Source organism: Xyrauchen texanus, chromosome 30, assembly GCF_025860055.1.
Source record: "Xyrauchen texanus isolate HMW12.3.18 chromosome 30, RBS_HiC_50CHRs, whole genome shotgun sequence".
NCBI classification, from domain to species: domain Eukaryota; kingdom Metazoa; phylum Chordata; class Actinopteri; order Cypriniformes; family Catostomidae; genus Xyrauchen; species Xyrauchen texanus.
The window spans coordinates 29,030,046-29,050,321 of NC_068305.1; the positions used below are offsets into that span (position 1 = coordinate 29,030,046).

At 37.2% G+C, this 20,276-nt stretch overlaps 1 protein-coding gene across 1 annotated transcript in view; it reads right to left on the reverse strand.

The window, feature by feature from the left end:
* Nucleotides 1-20,276, reverse strand: part of LOC127623850 (NBAS subunit of NRZ tethering complex) — a 218,060-nt gene that overhangs the window by 72,953 nt on the left and 124,831 nt on the right. The window contains exons 40-42 of the mRNA XM_052098413.1: nucleotides 17,438-17,575; nucleotides 9,095-9,327; nucleotides 6,267-6,377 (exon numbers count right to left, since the gene is read on the reverse strand). Of these exons, the coding sequence (XP_051954373.1) occupies nucleotides 6,267-6,377; nucleotides 9,095-9,327; nucleotides 17,438-17,575 (482 nt within the window). The remainder of the gene's footprint in view (nucleotides 1-6,266; nucleotides 6,378-9,094; nucleotides 9,328-17,437; nucleotides 17,576-20,276) is intronic.

Consider the following 20,276-nt stretch of genomic DNA (forward strand, 5'->3'; position numbering starts at 1 on the left):
CCATAATTTATCTCCACAGTGACTTGATAAGCAAGCGTGTGGACCAGCCCTCCACCTCATTCTAATTGAATGGCTTTTCAGTAAAGATAAACAGCTTTATGCACCACAGAAATATCCCATAGCAATTTTGATGCATGGAAATGTTTTATAGAGTTTGGTTATCAATAAATTACTATGTGAACCATCAGTGACTGCCAAGTCCATTTATTTTGCAGGTCTACTGTATATGGCAGGTATATGTGTGTGAGAGAAAGTGACAGAAAGAGGAATTTGAAACCGTGATAAAGCCAAAGAAAACTGGCTGACTTGCAAACAGGGCAAGAAACACAGCATACAGTGATATGCAACCTAACAACATGCACATTCTCAGTAGCACAATATTTGTGTTGTAAACATGGTGCTTGCATGTGATTATTGTGTTAAAGCTAATCATATTCACAGTTAGTCCAACATTACCATTAATTGAGGGAGCTGCAGGCTGCATGTGGCCATTTGGACTGTGCCCAAAACCTATCCATTGTCTAGAGAGTGCAACCTCTGTGGACCTCAACTCATGTTTAATTGATACGTCTATACTGGCTGGAGGCATAATGTCCTCGGGCCAGAGAGACAGAGAAATGGAAAAAGATCAGAAGCCAAGACAGGGTTGAAAATAACAACAGGGAAGAACAAAGGCATTTAAAAGGACAGAAAAGAGGAAGACAATGACAGTGACAAAACAGGTAGGATCAAATTTACAGGAAGGAAAAGCAGCAGGGGAGAGATAAAGAGAAGGAAAGAAGAACATCTGACTGCAGTCTGCTTATTAACACAGAATAACTGCTTTTAACAGAATCAATACTTCACTAAACACAGCCGCCATTAATCCTGTCCCCCACTCCAATTACAAAGCCAAGAACAGTGGGTGAGTGTGTGAAGGAAACAAAGAGACAGAAGCTGAAACAGAGACTGAAACATAGGTAGAGGAACAGAATACAAACAGAGGTAGATGCTGAAGCAGACACATTGGGTGAAACAGAGGTGACCCTATTAACCCTAGTCTCCCATAGCCAGACCTTTGACTATAACGGCAAAACATCTGGGCTCTGTTGCAGCTTAAACTGGCCAAGAACCACACACTTAAACAGGAAAGCCATCTAAGGACCCTTTTACACCTTGCATTAACATGCATTGTCAGTAATCAAATCAAATCAGTAAGCACTTGACCACATTAAATGACAGATGTAAATGCATCCAAGATGCATTGTGATCGGATTGTGATCACATTACTGAAACCACATTCGGAGGTGGTCATTAACAGATTTTGACCACATTCAAAGAAGCTGTAATGCAAATGTGTTTTTGTTACCCAGATACAACTACAAAACTATTTAATTATGTAATGAGGTTATGCTTCAGTCATCCGTTATTAAAGTGCTGTGTTGCGGTTACTTGCCTTATTCTGTTTATTCTGCTATTGCAATGTGAACACAACAGACACTGCTGTCTTTTCAGAAAAAAGGGTACGGTCAGGGTCCATTTGTGATCACATAAGGTAAACATTTTGTAGTTGTACCCTCACTGGGTCATAGTTACACCTTAAGGTAGTAATTATGTACCCCTTTAGGGATAGATTTAAGGTACAAATACATTTCCGACAAACAAAGGGTCCATGTTGTTACCATTTCCCTAAACAGAGGAATGGAATTTATTAAATTAGATACCAAACAGGTTCAGAAAAATTGTAGACAATATAAAATGAACAAGAGCTGTTTAATCATCTGGATTATTTCTTTAACAAAAACCCCATTACAATTCAGTGCACCTTCAGTGATGAGCACAAATTCTTATATACTGAACAAATGAGGTGCTACAGCAGGTAATTTTACAGTGTAAGGATTTATTCAAATTTGTCCAATGGGATTGAATCGTGGGAAGTTTGGGATGAGCATGGACCGACGCTCACAGGACATGATGATGCTCTTACTGTCGATGGAGGATCTCCTCTTCAAGTTAAAAGAAGCCAGAATTCAAGTCACTAAAGACCCTCCAAAAATTCTGAGGTACGTTTTACTTTTACATGGTGTTTGTACATAAATGTGAGTTGGCAGTGTGTGTACACAACCACCCTACAATGTTAAAAGTCCACCCACTCTCTTATATTTCTATTAATCAAAAACAGTGTGTCAAAATGAATGGTTTTCATTTCTGCTCTAAAGTGACATCACGTTAGAGCAGGCCTTGCCCACGACTGGTGACGGATTTCACCCTATTATCACAAAGGCCGCCATTTTTTTTCATGCTGGAGCAGATACAGCGAGAAAAATAATGTCTCAGCTTGCAATGTTTGCAAATCGCCTTTCCAAATGTACTACGAAATGTATTTACACTGTCAGTCATATTGGTTCTGATTTGTTGCTGCTGTAGTATCCGAAGCACAGCACCCTTCCGGAAAGAGGGCGGGGAGCAGCAGGTCATTTGCATTTAAAGAGACACACACCAAAACAGTGTGTTTTTGATTCCACCCAAAAAGAGGCATTTACAACATGGTATAATAAATTATCCGTGGGGTATTTTGAGTTGAAAATTCACAGACACATTCTGGGGACACCTGAGACTTATATTACATCTTGTAAAAATAATAGGTCTCCTTTAAGTTTTGTTAACATTTGCTGGTATTGTCTGTATTTGTCCAATTTGTATATGCTTGTAGGCAGTAATGTTCACCATCAGGCAGTCGTTGACGGGGAAGTTGACGTGTTTGGTGCAAACCATAATTGCCCTCCCAGCAAAATATTTAACTAATTATGTATAGGCTTGAGAAATCCAAAATATTTTTTTCCTATTTTAGATTAGACCGAATAACTGATGATGGAACATCAAATGATTGACAATTAATGCACACACCATGTTGGTAGTCATGTCGCGTCGTTACACCTCAGGTTTGCAAACATTTTGGTAACACTTTACAATAACGTACCATTAATTTACAGTAGTTCATGTATTAAGTACTGTGAACTACCAATTAACAATACATTTCTTACAGCATTTATTCATCTTTGTTAATGTTAAGTTAATACAAATTTAATTGTTCACTGTTAGCTCATGGAGCATTAACTAATGTTAACAAATACAACTTATGTATTAGTATATTAATGAACATTAATGTTTATAAATGCTTAATAAGTATTGTTCATTGTTAGTTCAAGTTAACTAATGTTGTTAACTAATGTTACCAAATGGACCATTACTGTCATTCCACTTATGCTACGGTTACTACACCTCAAGAATTTTTGTATTTTTTTTACCCATGTTTTCTTCATTAAAATACTTTTGTTAGTCAAAATGTTTTCTTGTGTCAAGTTTTCAACCAGCGAGCAGCCGATTTGAGGCGTTGTACAGCGAGTTTGCATCATTTATGATCATTTTCAGTTCATGAGTAATAATATCATCTTAAATATGCACGATTACAGTTGAAGAGATGACAGGAAAAACCCTAACTGTCAAAATGATGGAAAGCATATTTATAATCCATCAATGTTTTTCAAATTTGCTAAAAGACTGAGAATTTGTATTAGTTACCACAGCCTCTATTTATATATGTAAGTAGCGTTTCCCAATTTGTGCTTGAAACTATTATCGGATCTCTACACGGTCACAGAGGAGATGCATTTGACTGCAAGGTGTTCATGTAATCCAGCTGAAGAATATCCAGATATATATGAAATGCATGTTAATACAAGATGTAAATGGGGCCTAAATGACATGTAGCATGATGAATCACAGTTGGTTTTGTCATTATGTGCCATTTAGGGGCGGGGTTATCTGAGACAGATTATACCATAGTAGAAGACGATTTAAATAATGTTGCAGCATTCATCTGCAAGAAAAAAAAAGGAAAAAGAGTTCTATTTCACAGACATAACTAAGAAAACAAAGCAAAATATGCAATGTTGCTTATACATATCTGCTTTACTTACTACTATGTGCCTCAAACAAAACTGAATATCTTGAAAAGATATGCTACTGACATGGCAAATATTGGCACACCCAGTGATAATTTGACCCTCAAAAGTGTTTGTTGCATCAATCTGGAACCTTGTGAACACAACTCTAATAGGTTTTTTTGGTTTGAAAACACATTAATTTCACCAAGTTTACTTCTCATCCACACTAGAACATCATTTTCCTGTGGAGTGGAGTTTCTAAGCCATCAAAATATCTATCCAATTTGAAATGGCAATTAGAAATTACCTAAAAATATTCCAGTCAGTTATAAACCCTACTGCATTTTGTGGCAGTGAAGTGCAGGTCATCTCATGACGCAGTCATTTGATTTTGTTTTATAAAAACCTGATTGAAGTCCTGCATGCAGGGTTTTATAAGAGTATCTCCACTTTCAGAAAAAACAAACAAATGATGAAAACATCTAAAAATGATTTCAAGCCCTTAAAAACACGAAATGAACACTGAAAAGAGCCCTCCGATTCAGTTGCTCCAAAAGCGTCACAAACAGACAAATGAGACAAATAAAACTGATAGAACTAACAATAATCAGCCTCATGACACAGACGCACTTCTCCACAGAATCTGTCCTAACAAAATTAACAATCCACAAAAAGAAAATGATCTAACTTACTGGACTGAAACAATGCAAAGTCTACAATGGTATTTGGCCCTAAAATAGATGAAAGCAGCAAAACTGAACTCCGAGAAAGTCAAAAGGTTGAGACTGAACAGTCACTGCATGCCAATAGAGAAAAACAGACATCCACAGAGCTGGTTTGCTTGCATTGTAGCCAATGAGTGCTAAAGACAGAACAGCACTTTGTGAACATATGTCCTTCTAACTATACAGAATTTATAAATAATAATAATATCAATCATTCATTTGAAATAACTTCAAATTTGTTCAGAAAGTTGGAGAATAATTAATAATTTCAGTACCTGTTGGATAAAAAAATAAAATGCATTTGAAGGCTGAAGCAAAGACTACTTGAGTTCATTCACTACTGAATTCAACCATTTCTATGCAGCCCAATTAAAGCTAGTCATTACGTTTCATTTGTGGCTAAACATGCGTTTATAAATAAAAATACATAAATTCAAGCAATACATGAGCTTGACTGACTGAAGCTATACATTAAATTATACAAGACTATTCAAAGTTATATCAACATATGTGAAAATCCAAAAACTGGCCAGATGCTTAACAACTGAAATTACTGCTTGCACAAATGATTAAAATGGCAAATCAAGCTTTAATAGAACTTTGTTGTGTCTCATTACATAAAAAAGAAGAAGAAAAAAAGAAAAAGCAAATCAACCGGAAAATAAAAAAAAACAGGCTCCTTTTCCATGCCCTAAAAAAGCATTATACTGTATAAGCACAACATATGCAAATCATGCCAACTGAGTAAAGAACATAAACAGTGTAAAATGTGTGTTTCCACATCCTCATCAGTCAGAAAAATCACATTTTCTGACAAATTAGCAAACAGAAACTGCGATACAACAAAACTGTGATTGCCAAAGTTGCTCAAACTCCCTCCGGTGGTGTTGTCCTTTGATAACAAAGCAGAAGATGAGGGGATGTTAGAGATTTGTTGTTCTTCATAGAAACCCCCACAAAACCCCCTCAAAGAAATAAAAAGAAGAAGAAGAAGAGGAAAAAATAAGCCTAGGGATGCTAATGAGCATGGAATTATTTTCTCTGGGGAAAAATGGGGGAAACATAAAATCACATTTGCAGTAAATCTGTACTAAATAAGTCGAATGAGTTCAAGTTTATGTAGCGGAAGTGAGAGAGAGTGTTCAGAGTGATTAAACCCAGTGAGATATGGAGAGAGACTTGATTAGACCAAGCTTTGAACAATGATTCAATGACAAATTAACCATGCAGAGAAATAAGTTGGGGTGGTGGTTTGTTTGTTTGTGGATTTTCAAAGCCCTCAAAAAATGTATCGCAGAACAACCATTTAAAACACAGAGGTTGCTTCTCTACAAGAATTTAAGTCTGGACAATCAAACAGACAGATCGACTGCAAGCAAGTCTATGCGATCGATCAGTGTAATCTTCTGTTTGTAGATCTAGAGCGCTGAGGTCACAGGTTTCTGACCTGCTGCAGGGACCTCATTTTGAGGAAATAAAATAACAGTTACTTAAGGAAGACACAGACATTTTTCACTGAAGTTTTGCAGCTCGTTCCTCTGAAAGTGCAAAGTGAGCATTGAATCTTTACTGTGTGTATTGGTAAAGTGTGTGTGTGTATGTGTGTGTGTCTTACCCACTATCAGTGAACAGAAACTCAAGGTGTGTCATGTGCACTTCCCAAAGAGGAAAGCTGTACCGCTGAGCCAAAGAGTGTGAGATCCCATATGCACTCTCATCCAATGTCCTAGATAGAGAGAGACAGAGAGAGGCAGAAAGTGAAAAAGTGAGGGAAAGGAACATACAATGAGAAAGGGTAAGATCAATAAGAAAATGTCATACTTTTATCGAAACATTACTTACACATTTAAGTATCCAGCATACTAAAATCACTCATCACAAACAAAAATATATCAAAGGTATAGTTCACCCAAAAATGAAAATTCTCTCATCATTTACTCACCCTCATGCCATCCCAGATGTGCATGACCTTATTTCTTATGCAGAACACAAAACAAGATCTTTAGAGGAATGTGTCCACTCTGTTGGTCCTTTCAATGCAAGTGAATGGTGGCCAAAACTTTGAAGCTCCAAAAATCAAATAAAGCCAGCATAAAAGTAATCCATAACACTCCAGTGTTTAAATCCACACATTCTGAAGCGATATAACAAGTGTGGGTGAGAAACAGATTAATATTCAAGTCCTTTTTATGATACATCTCCACATTTGACCAGCCTCGACCAGTAGGTGGCGATATGCACAAAGAATGCAAATCGTCAATGAAGAATGTGGAAGTGAAAGTGGAGATTTATAGAAAAAAGGACATAAATATTAATCTGTTTCTCACCCACACCTATCATATAGTTTCTGAAGACATGGATTAAACCACTGGATTTGTATGGATTACTTTTATGCTAAATTTGTGATTCTCACAACCATTTGGTTGCAATATTTGGACCTACAGAGTTTTCAGCAGAAAACATAAGTCATACACAACAAATGCTCAGCGTCTATCTTGATCTCTCATATTTTTGGACAAATCTAGACCAAATTTGCAGGCAATTAAAAGCCAGGAGTTATGGGGTTGTGTAATGTCTATAATACATACAGCAACACATACACCCCTGGGCAAAATAAATAAATAAATACATTTTTTTTTTTAATGGCAAAATATTAAGCTTTTAATGGCCTCCACAACAAATCACTGGTCTGGAAATTAGCAAGAATTAAACAAATGCACTCCTGGTGCACTTCTGTGTCACCATCTGCTCATTAATTTTCCCTGCATTGAACGGTTTGGGAAAAAACTGACACATGTCATCCAAAAATATCTTCTGGTATTAAAATATTAGACATACCTGATGCAGCCCATCAAAGTTCTGATAACAAGCTTATAAATGGAACCAGGAGTGATGGAGCAGGGAGAGATCTACTATATGCAGGTAAAGCAGTGAGAAAATCTGCTCCAAAAACAAAAAGCTAAAAATCATTCAGGGGTTCCTGTCAGAAACCAAAGAGCTGGCCACCTGCTGCAATGTACAGTTCTCAAAGACAGGAAATAAAAAAAGCCTACAGAAACTGTCAGTATGAAAACCCTGCAGTACCTTCTGGCTATTGTTCTTGTCAAAGGAGTCTTGTTTTCTGAGGTCTTGAATTATTGTAAGCTTTTTTTCCTGTCTTTGAGAACAGTAAATTTCAGCAGGTGGTCATCCCTGCATGAAGATGCTCTTGGCCTTCCAGATCCTTTCTTTCAGGCAATATAACCTGTCGTTTCAAAACGTTGATCTATTCTCTTAATAGCTGATAGAGGAACAGGATTTTCTTTGCCTTTAGGGTCTTGTGAACTTCAGAATATCTACAGCCTGATGCATACCAGTTATGCAGCTTCTGACAGCAACCCCTGCGTGACATTTAGCTATTCTCCACTTGTTTCTAGAAGAGAAACTCATGTCCACAGGATATACAGATTAAAAGGTGTTGGAGCAGACATGTCCATCACTTTCAACTTTGGACACACTGTTCTAAAAAAAATGTTCTCTGCTTGTTTTAGACTGAGCTTCTGTGTCAGGTCTGGACTGATTTACAGGCTCCGGGCCATTTCTGGATGGAAACCAAGAATAATGATCAACCAGCACAAATTACTGTAGCACAAATGAAGTGTTGCTTAGAACTAAAAAAAAATTATTCTCCACATTAGATACAACGAAGACCGAATTTATGTTTCTCATGATCTTAATTTTTATTTTCTTATCTAAATGCTTCAACTCAAATGCTTGAAATTAGATTTGCTCAGAAAATATAAATCATGTCCAAGTACAGATTTCTTGACCAAAGTACAATTGATTTAGAAATTTGTATTTTTTTAATGGATGAATTGGAAAGGATAGTGCAGGAAAAGCAGCAAGTGATCAGCAAACAGAGGAACTACTTCAATACGCATCCCAGTTAGATACCTCATTAAGTTGGTTAAGAGAATGCCCAGAGTGCGCAAAGCTGTTAGCTAGGAAAAGGGTGGCTACTTTGAAGAAGATAAAAAAACTGTATAAGATAGTTTTGATTTGTTAAACATTTTGGGTCAATAAATAATTTGTGTAACATCATATATTTGATGGCTTTAGTATTATTCTAAAAAAGTCGAAAATAGTAATAATAAAAAAAAAAGAGGTAGGTGTGACTAAACTTTAGACGAGTAGTGTTGGTCAGAAATAATGAAACAAAACATTCCAAAAAATATGGATCAGGACCCGTATCTCCAGAAATACACACTGCCTTTTTATATGTCATTTATTCTGGGGAATAATATGTAGTGAACAACTCCTAGTCTTAACACTTGCCATATCCTAGAGAGATGGAACGTACTGTAGCAATCAAAGAAAGAATCAATCCAAGAAACAGCTTGGAAAACAGGATCAAACTGAAAGCAAATTTGTACATGTTTGTACACATATACACACAATACTTACTCAGCCAGGCCCAGAATAGTCTCTTTCTTGTACTGGTTGTCGTTGCTGAATCTCTGGACATCGACGCCACGGCCAAGTCCCTGCAAAACTTGAGCTTGAGTGAAGTCTGTCAATCTCTCACTGTAGAGTCGCAACTGACCAATCAGAGCCTCCAGTTCCTGATCCACCCAATCAGATCCAGCATGATCTGTCACATGCTTGGTCACTAGACGGATAAGTGCTCTTGGATCAACCTAGATGGAAACACGATTTCAGATGAATACTGTTAAAGGGATGGTGGTAGACCGAAGGGTCCAGGGTCGCAAAAGCTTAAGTTTGACGAACTCTGACCAGCAAATTCACATGACGAGAACACTTACAATACAAATAATAGATATTTCAAAGCTGCATGTTTTTATTGATGCAGGAAAGTGACTTGATGGTATATTTTAACATGCTGAATATAATGCAAGGTCCTATTTGTTATAAATTATTTATTGAAACAACAAGCCCTTGAACGTGACATCACATCCTGTCAGTTGAGGTGTCTGAAGTAATTTGCATGCTCAAAGCCAAGTTTGACTACAATTTTAGAAGGTAACTGCCCACATACACGGTAGCAGTCAACAATGCAGCTGCACTGTTTTGGAAAAAAGCTATAATTTCGCAATCTTGGTATACCATTAACGCCACTTACTTTGACATTTTTATTTCAGAAATAAACAGGTTAAGAGCCTTGACAGAAGAACAGAACTTGATATACACTTATCTATATGGAAAATATTACAATGACATGCCAGGAGTGTGATAACATACTCTGATAATGGAACACTGTGTGACCATTACACAGCACATATTCTGAACTGACAATCTAGCAGGCAAAAAAAGACTGAAAGTGAGAGTTATAAGAAAAAGGCACATGAAAAAAAAAACATGAAAAGAAATGAAGCACCATGACAGAGAAGAGTGATAAGGAAGATGAAGCACAGCACTGAATAAAAGGGATGAGAGAGAGATAGAAAAGACATAGGGGTGACCAAAGGACACGAGGAGTGGCATCCATGGCATGTGTGCAGAGGGAAAATGATGGATGGATACGGTGTGCAGTTGAACACCATCTCTGCAACAAGCTCTTTCATGATGAAACGTCTTTATCCAGCTTTTCCCTTTCTCACTCTATCATACTTTGTCTTAACAGAGTGACAGTCCAACCTCAAGCAAGGCTCACCCTGTAGCTTATCTGTCAATTCCCATCCATCTAAACCCTTCCTGGCACTCATGCCTGGCCTATGTTTTGCGCATGTAATCAGGCTTTCCGTTGCTGCGAGTGGCCTGCAATAACCAAATCTGCAGCTGATGTGCTCAGAGATACAAGCATGATTTGGAGCGTAATTATGTTAAAATACCTTTTCAGCGGGTTAATGTAGAAGGTTCAAAACATATTTACATGCATTCAGTCTGCAGTGTGGTAAAATAACAGGTTTACACATTTTCCATCACCATCAGCCAGTATTTAAGATAAATTTCCCACAGGTGTGCAGACAAAAGTGCAAAGGTGGCCAGTTTTGTGCCTCCCTGTAGGACAGTCTATTGTAGCATCCTGAATTCTAATGCTTGATCATTCAGACTTTTAGGATTCATAGTTTGTGTCGTTGCAAATCAAAATAATGATAGTGCAGGGCAACTGCTTTATCTGAAAACAGTCAGATGGAATGTTTGGGCAGAAAACTGGAATGTGCTTACAAACACCTATTTAAATGTAATGGCTGTGTGGGTGGGTTGAATACAGTTTGTCCTTCAGATGTTTTAGTATGTAAGTGTGTGTGTGTGCTGTAGGCTATGATGAATGGTTGGTAGCAGTTCTCAATCTGTGTACCCAGCAGTTTGTCTGCCTCACTCTCACCCCGACAATTCTGCTAAACAGAGTTTTGATTTCCCATAATTCAAAATGGAGATATTTGCAGCCCATAGCGGAAATTGTTTCAGCATCACTGCAGTCTCCCATGAGCCAAAGATGTGCCATATCCAGTTGAATTGGGTTAAAGGAATAGTTCACCCAAAAAATAAAAACCCTTTACCCATTATTTACTCACCCTAATTTAACTCCTGTATGACTCTTTCTTCAATGAAACACAAAAGTTGACTTTAATTCTTCAATAGGATAATTTGCCATATACAGTAATTGAAGTCAATAATGACATAGGTCTATCAAGCTCAAAGGACAAAACTACAATATTACGACAGGAAACGTAATTGATACAACTAGTTTACTATATTCCAAGTCTTCTGAAGCCATACGATCACTTTGTGATGAATGCAAATTTGACATTATTCACTCTGAAATCTAATCAAATTAGTCAATAACGTAACATAATCTCACAGGTTATCATTGTCTCTCATGACCTAACATCATGACGTATTCTCAAAATCCAATGAGATTTGGAAGCCTGGGTAGCTCAGCGAGTATTGATGCTGACTACCACCACTGGAGCTGAGTGACTTCAGCCTGGTCTCCTAACCAACCAAATTGGCCCAGATGTTAGGGAGGGTAGAATCTCATGGGGTAACCTCCTCATGGTTGCTATAATGTGTGGTTCTCGCTCTCTGTGGGACGCATGGCGAGTTGTGCGTGGATGCCGCAGAGAATAGCGTGGGCCTCCACACGAGCTATGTCTCTGCGGTAACTTCTGTATTCCACAGAAGAAAGAAGGTCATACTGGTTTAGAATGACTTAAAATAATGATAGTACTTTCATTTTTGGGTGAACTATTTCTTTAAATAAAAAATAAAAAAAGAGATCAACTGAATTTAAAAGGATTAAAGCATCGCCTACTGATTCCTAAATGCACAGAGAGACAAAGACAAAAAACACACAGTATGTTGAAAGGAACGTCTGTTAACATCAAATAAAAGGCTGATGATTAATCACTGCTTTCTTGCTGGTATTCAGAATGCAGTTTTAAATTACCAGCTCATGACAGACACTGCACAGACACTGACAGGCACAGCACTACACACTTGTATTTACAAGTCAGTCGTTAATAATGTATTTATAAAGCAACACTATATTTGCAAGTGGATTTAAAAGAGCAAAGGTAGTCTTATAGCTGTCTTGACATGTTTTCATCATCAACAGACTGATGGTATGTCTGTTATTCCACACAAGAGAATGGATGGATGTAGTGAAACCTTGTGGTTAAAGATCAGGGGCTGGATGCACCAGCTATACGCAAGTTACAACTTAGCCTAGTTGTGGTGTAAATGGGAACTAAGTCACAATTTACACACTACTAAATATTTGAGCGGTTCACAATTAAACTTTATTTATAAAATACATAGAATTTAACCCTAGGTATAAACTAAATATTTAAGGAAGCCTCCGAGCAGGAGTAATGGATGGAATAAAAAAGAAGACTAATTTAATGACAAATAATAATATGAATACACTCAGGTTTATTTTTTACATTTGATTAATTACACAAATGAATCATTCCAACCATATCTAATCATATTCATTCTACTTATATATGAATATGAATTGTGTATATGAGGGTTTTTTAATTAACTGTAATTGACTATAAAAGGGCACTCAGTTGTTCTCTAACTAGCATTAGCATTGCTCTTCTTTGTGTACTTTAAGTACCAATATGACAGTGGTGTTAGACACTGTTCTATCTATGGTATGTGGATAAATATGATCGTCTCTGCTGCCCCAGCCAACTTTGGAATATCATTTGTATCTGGAAAATGTCGGAGTTTGAGGTAATTTCTAAAGTTATTTATTACTACTATAATATAATTGCTTTGCCTAAAAACAAACATCATACTTCAAGCGAACAGACTTCTACAGTGAAGGACAGATTATTATTGTCCCTCACACCAGTAATGCACTTTGTATGAGAGAAATATCTTGTCTTAAACAAGGTCCCTATTAGTTGACTGCACTTATACCAAGCAATTTCCTTTGTGCTGCGCAAAACCCCAAAAACTACAAACCACGAACTTCATCTTAAAGATACAATTGCAGATTGTTCAGAAACAGCATTCTATGAACAAATACAAGCAGAAATGCATTGCAAGGCATGAATAACCAGGGATTGCACTGCTTTCCATTTCAACAGAATAGAGAACAAAAACAACACTGGTTGGAGCAGCAAACACTTGCTCACTGTTAGTAGGGCGTCACAGTACAACAGGATCACAGTCCCATTCCTACACCAAGAACATAATTATGCACTTATATTTGAAAGAAACATCTTGTTGGGCTTAATTTGCAATGCAAAGACAGCGTGCTGTTTTAGATGGAGCGGAATTCATCCAAAGGCCTGACTGCACGTTCCTACAGACCTACTTACTTTCAATAACAACACATACATATGCTGCCTGTGATAGTGATAATGTCTGAGGGGGATCCGCTCTGAGGAAAAGGAAAATAGCAAAGGAAGGCAGAAGGATGGAAACATGATGGGCGAGCGAGAGATATATATATATATGAGGAGACGGAGAGATTATGTGTTATGTGTGTGAGAGAACATTAGTTTAATTAAGAGAAAAATAAGCAAAAATGGAATACCATGAAATAAATAAGTGTTACACTGGAGAGAGGGAGATAAAAGCAAATGAAGAGACAGATGGATAAATAGATGAGAATTTAAAGAGGTACAAATTACAGAGGTGTTTGAAGTCTTGTTATACAGCTTGTCTGCAGTGAGGCTGTCTTCTTCAACAAATACCATCATCAAACTCAAAGCAAAATGTCAGAGAACAAGGCACTTGTAAAAAGCACACAAAAGAACAGAACATAATATTCTTTCTCTCTCCATCAGTTGAAAATGATTTTCTCTGCCATTTAACCAAAGCCACAATGATGTACATTACGATCCATTAAAAAAAGTGTGTTCAGGCGGATGTGTGAATTGCTATATGGTGTAAAGTAAACTCTGCCCACTTATTACCTCGACTTTCCTTGAAAAAACATTCTGAGTGCACCTGTAGGTAGCGTGTGGCCGTGCATCCGTACAATCTCACTAACTTTTCAGTTCATATGTTTCAAACTCCAATATTGCCTGACTATAACTTTAAAGCTAATGTAATGAATGCGCCACTAACAACACCAAATAGAAATCGAAATATCAAACAGTTTTCTGAATATGCCCTTGACATTGTGTTTCTATAGGTGGGTCGCTCAAAACAGAGGGTTTTCATGCAGGGCGTAAATTTTTTGAGAAAATAAACCTATGAATGACTTACTTACAGTTGTGTCTGCATATAAAGGTTGGAAAGGCGAGTATTTTAACACAGAAAAGGCTACATCAATGTGTAACTTCTGTGCCACCAGCATCACAAAACAAAAGTGCAAAAATTATGTTTTCAAACAGGTTCCCCGAACAATCCCCCATTTCCTACTCATCATACAAAAACAAAAAAATCCCTTCCCAAACTCCTGCCACTGGTTGAGCCAGTGTTGCTTTGTCAGGCCAGACTGATCGCACTGTAAATTTGGTGAAAGTAGGTCGAAAGTTCCTCAGCTAAAATTGGTCTGTGCTTACTGAAATCAGAACCACTGCCCCCAGTGGCCGAAGTCAGAAATGTTGTTGAACATATGGGCATATGTGAGCTCCGGTTTTCAAGTAAAATGTCCATTAGGTTTCAACAAAAACCCAAATTATTTGTTGTTATTATGCATCGCAGTTGACAGGAATGCATATTTTACTAACCTGATCGTCAGTGGAGTACTAATGTAATTTTAGAGGGAAAATGCAACCCCCAAATTGCACTCACCATTGTTCGTGTTTGTGTACTTCATAGCTCCCATGGGACCAGAACCAGTGTCTTGGAGGTTGCTACCAAATGCATGACAGATAATGCATTTGATATAGCTTTGACAGGGGATGGAGTTTTTCAGTAATTTGGCAAAATGTGGTCGATTTCCGGGATTTCAATTTTCTGTGAGAACATGTTGGTCAGGCTGGTTGAGATTTGAGAAAAAATTAAATATACAAAAGGCTTACTTAATAGTTGCCTCCATATATTAGATTGGGATAGGAGAATTTGATTGAAAAATGACACTTTACTTTTAAGTAAATTTATTCAAAAAAAGATTATTATCTCCTTGAATGTACTGGTTCCTAAAGACTTGAACATTTAAACATGAAGATACTGTATACATAATAATAAGACACAATCAGCTTTGTATAGCTGTTTAAAATGATATGGCTTTATATTCTTCACACTGTGATATAATTACAATAACATTTCATTGTGTGTTTTGTCATTCAAACTGTTCAGCCTGTAGCTAAAGAGAGAGCTGCTAACTAAGTGACAGTTCTCAGAAACTGTGAAGATTCAGTCTCTCAGTACTGAAACATACATAGATGGTTTCAAGCTCACAAGAGGAAAAGTTGAATACCTGCAAGCTAATTCTGTGAACTGATGTCATAGTTATACAATATTAACAAAATGTCTTCAAAATGCCAACCACATGTCTGCAGCAGAATAAAAAAATATTGCCTAATAATTGTTGCCTAAATATTAACTGATCCTCTCACAATTTTCTTTCCATTTTGTCTCTTTTACTAAACCATATTCTGCAGGAAAAAAAAAAACAGTAGACTATATTTCATAATCAAACATAAAGTGGCCCAAAAGCATTCTGAATTTGGACATTTACGCCACTCTTAAATCTTAAATATTTCTTAGTTAGCCCACTATTTAGGCATACTGTATATACACACCATCCTGTGACTTGAGACTTTGTCGAGTCTTGATCTTTAATAGTAGTTAGGAGGCATGATAAATCAGTGGCCAATATATTACTGGCCAATAACTGTGTAATATTGCTAATATTACTATAATTATTTATGGTGTAATTAGTTGAGCAGTTGAGTTGTTTTTAATTAATTAGCAAGCAGCTCCAGTTTAAAGTGATAAAACAAACTAAATAAAATGATTGGTTATCGCTATCGGCCACAATGAGCTGTGAATGATCATTTATTGTATTGGAACAGAAATTCTAAATTGATGCATGCGTTTTTTTTTATTTTATATTCTTTCCCATGGGTTGGATTAGTGTATTTAGTATTTCCTGAATAAAACTGCATAAATCTAAATCTAGATCATTTTAAACTCTGCTTGTGAGATCTGACGTTATGATAAATCCATACACCTGTGATGAAAGTTCAAGCCCTATAGAGCTGATCAGGTTCTAATCCACAAAGCCAGAAGAGAATTTGCAATGGGTTCCCTCAAGACTTTCCTATGGGGTCTTATAAAGCGAGTTTTGGATTTATTAGTAAAATAGGGTCTGTGGTAAAAATGACTTACTTTCATAACTCAAAAGTACATTTTGGAGCCGTATTGAATTGCATAAAAAAATTTGTATCATATGGCATCTTCAAAATTCATGTTTGAGGTATGAAAGTGTTTAATATATGTTGTAAAACAAAACTTTCACGTACCACCAAGTAATGTTTACCACAGACCTTATTTTACTCATAAATCCAAAACTCCAATTATAAAACACCAAAGGAAAATCCAGAGGGAACCCTTGGCTAATTCTCTTCCGGGTTTGCCAACAAACTGACGTCAATGCTGAACAGATCTATTGTTTGCTTACAACAATTTAAAGGTTTTATAAAGTGTTAGCAATGTGTTAAAGCTAACAAGTAAATGCTGACCTTCAAGCTGAGAATGCTAGCATGGGCATTAATAAAAAGGTGTTTTCGTAAGGCAGACGGTCAGGATAAAGCTGGTATGAAGTTAGGAGACAGATCCAGCATCCCTGTGAGGAGACCTTCCACCTCGTTAACCAACAACTCTCAAAAAGAACTGAGAGGAGCAGGCATCATTATAAAATAGGGCGCTAAGAGAGAGAGAGAGAGAGAAGGAGAGGAGTTGAGAGAGCTACGAAGGGAAAGAGAGAGATGTTGAGGTGCAACAGAGGGTGAAAATGAAAGATGGAATTATGATAATGGAACGGAGGCAGAGACAGAATAAAATGAGAAAAGAAGTGCTCGGCTTGACAATGCAAAATTTGCAGGGAAGCGGTAAAGCGCTGTCATGTGTAATGCAGATAAACCTGAAATATTACACGCAAAGAGAAATAGAATGACACCGTAGGAGGGGTGTAAAAGAGGTGGAGGTGGGACATGGAGAGAAAGCAGAAAACAAAGAGAGAAAAGGCTGTGGTACTATTTTATCGGTTCTTCAAGGTAAGAACTTTTATTGTATCGCTAATGAATTCTGTTCTTGACTCATGTAAATGTTTGGAAACTTGCTAAAGCACAAGATAAAGAGGAGGGACTATGGAATAGAGAGTGAGAGAGAGCAAGAGCGAGAGGGAGAAAGGTGTATGTGCTTGCTTACCCGGTAAAGTGGGCTGCATTTGTCTTTAAAGCAGGGTGCAAGGCGGGAGTAGATCTGGACTGAGTAGTAATATGTAGCTAACTGAAGAGATAGTGCTGATGGGGGCTGCTTCTCAAAACACAGATTAGCATCCAACACCTGAAACAGACACAGAGTGTACAGGTGAAACTCGAAAAATTAGAATATCGTGCAAAAGTTCATTAATTTCAGTTATTCAACTTAAAAGGTGAAACTAATATATTATATAGACTCATTACAAGCAAAGTAAGATATGTCAAGCCTTTATTTGATATAATTTTGATGATTATGGCTTACAGCTTATGAAAACCCCAAATTCAGAATCTCAGAAAATTAGAATATTGTGAAAAGGTTCAGTATTGTAGGCTCAAAGTGTCACACTCTAATCAGCTAAACACCTGCAAAGGGTTCCTGAGCCTTTAAATGGTCTCTCAGTCTGGTTCAGTTGAATTCACAATCATGGGGAAGACTGCTGACCTGACAGTTGTGCAGAAAACCATCATTGACACCCTCCACAAGGAGGGAAAGCCTCAAAAGGTAATTGCAAAAGAAGTTGGATGTTCTCAAAGTGCTGTATCAAAGCACATTAATAGAAAGTTAAGTGGAAGGGAAAAGTGTGGAAGAAAAAGGTGCACAAGCAGCAGGGATGACCGTAGCCTGGAGAGGATTGTCAGGAAAAGGCCATTCAAATGTGTGGGGAGCTTCACAAGGAGTGGACTGAGGCTGGAGTTACTGCATCAAGAGCCACCACACACAGACGGGTCCTGGACATGGGCTTCAAATGTCAAACGTCTTACCTGGGCTAAAGAAAAAAAGAACTGGTCTGTTGCTCAGTGGTCCAAAGTCCTCTTTTGTGATGAGAGCAAATTTTGCATCTCATTTGGAAACCAAGGTCCCAAAGTCTGGAGGAAGAATGGAGAGGCACACAATCCAAGATGCTTGAAGTCCAGTGTGAAGTTTCCACAGTCTGTGTTGGTTTGGGGAGCCATGTCATCGGCTGGTGTTGGTCCACTGTGCTTTATTAAGTCCAGAGTCAACGCAGCCGCTCTACCGGACATTTTAGAGCACTTCATGCTTCCTTCAGCAGACAAGCTTTATGGAGATGCTGACTTCATTTTCCAGCAGGACTTGGCACCTGCCCACACTGCCAAAAGTACCAAAACCTGGTTCAATGACCATGGTATTACTGTGCTTGATTGGCCAGCAAACTCGCCTGACCTGAACCCCATAGAGAATCTATGGGGCATTGCCAAGAGAAAGATGAGAGACATGAGACCAAACAATGCAGAAGAGCTGAAGGCCGCTATTGAAGCATCTTGGTCTTCCATAACACCTCAGCAGTGCCACAGGCTGATAGCATCCATGCCACGCCGCATTGAGGCAGTAATTAATGCAAAAGGGGCCCAAACCAAGTACTGAGTACATATGCATGATTATACTTTTCAGAGGGCCGACATTTCTGTATTTAAAATCCTTTTTTTTTATTGATTTCATGTAATATTCTAATTTTCTGAGATTCTGAATTTGGGGTTTTCATAAGTTGTAAGCCATAATCATCAAAATTATATCAAATAAAGGTTTGAAATATCTTACTTTGCTTGTAATGAGTCTATATAATATATTAGTTTCACCTTTTAAGTTGAATTACTGAAATTAATGAACTTTTGCACGATATTCTTATTTTTCGAGTTTCACCTGTATGTTCACACAGTAAGTGTTGGTAAATAACAACCATATTTGCTTGCAAAATATTGAATGGAGCTGAGTGAATCTTGAATTGTCTAGATCAACAGTTTACTGGAACAGCTTGAATTCTATCTGTAAGAATAAATAATCAAAGTCAAGCTACTTTTCATATCTTGCGATAGCTGTAAATTACAAATGTAACCATAGTTACTAAAGAAAATATCAAATACATCAAAAATGGCACAACATTAGTTAACCCTTTAGCGGTCTTAAAATGTTTTACCTAATTTGGTCTTCCCAGTCAAAAATGACTGGCCTGGATAACTGGATAATTTTGGCAATATAAAAAAAATATATATATATATATGAAAAAAATTATATTTAATCACACTAGTGTGCTTTAATATTTGTTTTGAAAAGCTGTTATTTAGTAAATAATTGCATAAAATCACACTTGTGGTGTTTCCGGTCAAAAATGACCGGCCTTTTAAAATTGCTTATAAATCTGTCATTATACTATATTATCACCAATTATACTACAGGGCTGTTGGACCGCAGTATTGGATAGCTCAGATGAAAAAACAAATAAACGGAAGAGGACATCAAAGGCAGCCGGCAACAACAAAAGACATAAAACAATCAGCAAAGAACAGCTAGACCGACTTGAGGGCGAAAAACATGAAGAAAACACCAAAAAAACAACAGCTTGGGCTGTCAATGTGTTTAACGTGCAGTTTAATTTTAATAAATAAATTCGTTCGAATTAACGAATGAATTATAACGTATGAATTAATAAATAAATTAAATAATATGACGCATTATGATTTTCTGTCTCATTATTGCAACCTCTGTCTCTCTAATAACTACACTAATAACTGCATTAGTCTGCTGTCAGTGGCTCAAACCTCCGTTACTAACTCTAAAATGACGTTTTGGAATTAGCAAAGGAGGCATGGGATTAGATGCGTAAGAAATTAGTCCTACATACAAGAGCGGTTTAATGACAAAAACTTGACAAACGTCTAGAATCACATCATCTGAACAATGTTTCGAGGTGTGGTAACTGTAGTATAAGCGGAATAATTGACTCCGGGCGTTGAATTATTAGAAAATAATGCACACCAGGTGTAATGGC